General features: G+C 42.9%; 1 protein-coding gene across 4 annotated transcripts in view; it reads left to right on the top strand.

Annotated features, from left to right (window-relative positions):
- LOC118326772 (regulator of G-protein signaling 12-like) overlaps positions 1 to 4429 on the top strand; it is a 44181-nt gene that overhangs the window by 37450 nt on the left and 2302 nt on the right. For 2 of the 4 annotated variants that reach the window (XM_035659854.1, XM_035659855.1), the window contains exons 12-19: positions 203 to 353; positions 755 to 849; positions 1087 to 1299; positions 1910 to 1983; positions 2123 to 2249; positions 2363 to 2459; positions 2571 to 2623; positions 3981 to 4152. In XM_035659854.1, the coding sequence (XP_035515747.1) occupies positions 203 to 353; positions 755 to 849; positions 1087 to 1299; positions 1910 to 1983; positions 2123 to 2249; positions 2363 to 2459; positions 2571 to 2623; positions 3981 to 4152 (982 nt within the window). The remainder of the gene's footprint in view (positions 1 to 202; positions 354 to 754; positions 850 to 1086; positions 1300 to 1909; positions 1984 to 2122; positions 2250 to 2362; positions 2460 to 2570; positions 2624 to 3980; positions 4153 to 4429) is intronic. The other 2 variants (XM_035659857.1, XM_035659856.1) reach the window with 1 other exon arrangement.

Raw genomic sequence — 4429 nt, 5'->3', positions numbered from 1 at the left:
GTCGAGATACACTTGAATTCAGCAGGATGAGAATAACATAACATAATTGCTTTTTAGACTACCTATTGCCATCTAGTAGAACAGATTACACACCATCTGGCTGGTGTTTATGTATTAATTTGGCTGTGTGTGTTTCTCCAATAGGGGTTTGCTCGCTCCGCTGTGTCCACCACTCTTCATTTATTTTGTTTGTGTCTTATAGGAGGACAAAAAGAGCAAGTCAGGCAGATCTTTAAATGAGGATGGTCGGGATGATTCGGGAGACCGGAGGAAAGGCATGTTCTTCTCCTGGTCCCGCAACAGGAGCTTCGGTAAAGGCCCTAAGAAACGAGAGCTGGCCGACTTCAACTACAGTTAGTATTTATTTATTTATTTATTTTGTTTAAAGATATTTTGTGCCTTTATTTGGTAGGACAGGTGAAGATAGACAGGAAGGGGGGGGGGGGCGCGACATGCAGCAAAGGGCTGCAAATTGGATCCAAACCCGGGCCGCTGCCAGTCAGTAGTTTGGATTATTTTATGAGTTCCTTTAATTGAAGTGTCAGTCTCTAAACCTAAATTGTTGCTGGTTCAAAAACACAGTTCACATCACAAGTTATTCTAAAGTTCTTACATTATTTTTAAACTGCTTTGCTAGTGGAAGAGATCTGGGAACTCAGTTTAAATTGAATTTTTCATGTTGGGTATGGAGGTTTGGAATTATTCCCCTGTCTGTCTTTATTCTAGACACAACTGATGAGTTATTGTTTTTCAGATTTCTCTGGCAGCAATGGTCGCCGTGAATCCCAGGGTTCGCTGTCTTCAGGAGCCAGTCTGGAGCTGGGGACATCAGGGTCAGGAAAGAACGAGGTCAGTCTGGAAAGAGACATTACCACATAATTCATTTAGACATTACACTAATGGGCACATCGACATTAATTTTAGTATGGAGCAGCTTTATCTTGATCCTCTTCCTCTCAGTTTATCTGTTTTGAAAGTAACTTTCCTCCTCTCAACCTCCATTTCCATTGTCTCTCTTATTTTCTAAACCCTCTTTGCACTGTCTCCTCTCCCCTCCTTGTCTCTGTCTCTGTTTTCTTCCTTCAGGGTGATGTTTCCCGTGGTGCAGTATCAGTGTCAACAGAGCGCGGAGGGGGCAGCGCCCCCTTGAGGCAGTGTAACATAAGCTTGCCGGATGGCTCATGTTGCCCAGTGCCACTGAGGGCTGGAGTGTCCATCAGGGACCTGCTACTGGGCCTCTGTGAGAAGCTCTGCATCAACCTGGCAGCTATAGACCTCTTCCTGGTTGGAGGGGAGAAGGTACACACAAGTGGACGTGGGGCTGTCCTAAATACTTTTATTTTGAGCTTCAGAGCTCTTCTACAAATTGTCAACAACCACAACAAATCACACTAAACCAAATTATGCAAACAAAATTTATTCTGAGTTAGTTGTTACCTAAAAAAACATATACAAGTTTATTTCAAAGCAGCACTAATCCGTATTTTTATATAAACAATAAAGGTTAAAGGATTTGTAATGATGAGCCCACAGACTCTACCGTTCTACAAAGCGATTTTGCACCTTTCAGCTGATTGTTTTGGTTTTATGGCCCACAACTTTACTGTTTTGTTTCAGTCTCACGACTCAAACAGCAATAGTTTGATAACATGTTAGCTGTATCAACTTTATAACAACATTTTTAGCATCTTGTAGAGCAACCCTAAAAAAAATATTAATGTATCTTTAATAAATAAAGATTACAACTGCCCAGGACGAAGCATTTCATGTCAGTCACAGGGTCAGAGAGTAGTAATTGTCACATGTGTATCTTGTGCTGTTGTTATTGAACAGTCAGCAGTCACACTTTAGGGTTAGGCAACTAGCTGGACATCTTTCATAATGACTTTTCTGTGTCTCACTCTTTCAGCCACTTGTTTTGGACCAAGACTGTATGACACTGTGCTCTCGAGACCTGCGACTAGAAAAACGCACTCTCTTCAGGTACAGCAATATGCAGTAATCCCAATAAGCTTTCCAACCAAAAGTGAGAGTAAATGCTGGTATTGACACCACTATTATGACTAATGCTGCTGCTACAGAGTCCTACAGAAAACCTTAATGCTGTTTTCTTCTTTTCCAGACTTGACTTGGTGCCTATTAACCGTTCGGTAGGACTAAAAGCAAAGCCCACCAAGCCAGTGACTGAGGTCCTCAGACCTGTGGTGGCCAAATACGGCCTGCACCTCTCTGACTTGGTGGCACGCATTGTAAGTCCCCCCTTATTCTCACTGCCTGTAGATAGACAGAAAGCAATAGACAGTGTATGTGATAAAGTCAAACTCATATCACTTGTGTGTGTGTGTGTGTCTGCGTGATGCAGAGTGGGGAGCTGGAGCCATTAGATCTAGGTCTTCCTATATCCAACCTGGACGGTCTGCGAGTGGTATTAGATATAGCAGAACACAGTCCTGGAAAAGGTAAGGAACACACACACAGACAACAAAACTACTGAACAAAAAACAAGTACATGTATTGCATGTCTTAATTATTACCTGTACCTCTACATCTGCTCCCTTTGCTTCATTCAGCGGACAAACCGAAAGTAGCAGTCCCCTCGACAAGCAGAAACCAATCAACAACAGTAAGATCTCCTCCAAATTCTTATTTCCCATTTTCTTCTTGCTCTGGAATGTTCCATAACCCACCGAATGTCTCCACTTCCTGGTTGATGATGTCACGCTACTAAGTGTCTCTGTCGCTCGTCTTCAATCACCCATGTCTGTTTGCAATGTGTTAAAATGTGCACAGGTGTATGATGTGTATGTCTGGCAGCGTTCAGGCCGTATGTGACTATTTATGTGCACTGTTGCTGTGGGGCCGAGACTTTGTCACGCTCTCGAGGTTCCTAATGTTCCATTATTGCGGCCGAATGCATCATCAACTTCTCTCTCTGGTTTGCTGGTTCTCTTTCTTCCATAACAAACCAAGTGGCCAGGCGATAGTAGCCCAGCTTCGCGGACCATTTGCTGGGTCTCACATCCTCAAAAACTCCCTCTGTGCACCTGGAAAGGAGTTAGCCAGTGGTGGCAGTAGTTCTCTCGATTGCTTTCTGGGTTTTCTTGTTATTATTGGGTTTTAATCTCATGAGTGATCATCTGAAATGGTAATTTATTGCTTTCTTAGTTGATTATAGAAGAATTTCTTTCAGGCTGTGTCCCACTTTAAGGGCAGTAGTTTTTCTTTAAATGGAAGATTTGCAGATTTTCAACCAATGTGGAAAGTATATGCAAATGAACAATTTCCCTCCATGTTTCCTGCACCCAGAGCTCCCTGATCATTTGCCGCTTAGCAGACTTTTGCCTCTCTCAATCCGACTGTCTGTGGCTCTAGGTCTGTTAGAACTACAAATTGTACTTTCACATTTTTTGTGTGGCCGCCTCCATGGACAGTTGGCTCGAGAGACACAAAAAAGAGGGGAGCTCTGGGTGCAGGCAACATAGAGGGAAGGGAATTGTTGTTAATTTGCACATACTACCCACATTGTAAAAATAAATCTCCTTTAACAAAGTTTCCCTTTAAGTAGTAGAAGTTAGTCCCTCTGGTGTTGTGGTGTATGTTACTGTCACCCTACATGTCGGTAATGCTTAGTACATTGTTGGAAATTGTGGTTGTCTGAATGGAATATCCCACCTGTCTTTTAATCAGAATTGATCAAACATATATGTTTGGAATTATTTTCAATACATGTCATTGATTATTAATTACACAAAACCAACAATTTCATTATCCTAATTATTTTGATCCCATCTAATTGTCCATCTTACCAAAAGCAGCATTATTGAACTTTGTGCCCTTCCATCAAATTGTTCCCATTTTACAATCCTTGTCACCATCAGAAGCACTGGTCCACACGTGTTCTCATTACTTGTGCCCGTACTTGCGCCATCATGACTCACCAGGGCTCTAATGCCCCGCTCCGCTTTCCTTATGGCCCCCAGGGGGAGGACAGGCCATCAGGGAAAGCCGGTTCAGCCCACCCCCATGGGGAAAACGGCAAGGCTGGGCCCAGGCCTGACACAAGCAGCCAGCCCTTACCCAACCACTCTGTCTCTCTCCATAAGGCTCCGGAGAAAAGAAAGCAGAAAAAGATTAATATAGACGAAGCTGAAGGTAAACCCTGAACAATCTCCCTCTCTCTCTTTTGTTTCTGTAGCTTTGTTGCTGTGACCACACTAACCCTTTTGCCTGTCTGCAGTATTGCAGAAGCAGCACCAAATGCTTTCAAAGCTAGCTAGCTACATGTAGCACAGTCATCTCTGCTCACACTGTATGTAGCTTTGACTTGTCTAACTGATTAATACACCCTCTGCTGCATGTTTTCTGAATTACAATGAACATGTTTTACTGATGTCATTTTCGGTGGTTATTCATTTGTGTGTGTGTGTGT

The sequence above is a fragment of the Morone saxatilis genome, unplaced genomic scaffold (genome assembly GCF_004916995.1).
Source record: "Morone saxatilis isolate NCDOM2014 unplaced genomic scaffold, NCSU_SB_2.0 Contig17, whole genome shotgun sequence".
NCBI classification, from domain to species: domain Eukaryota; kingdom Metazoa; phylum Chordata; class Actinopteri; family Moronidae; genus Morone; species Morone saxatilis.
This window is presented reverse-complemented; position numbering and strand designations above follow the sequence as displayed.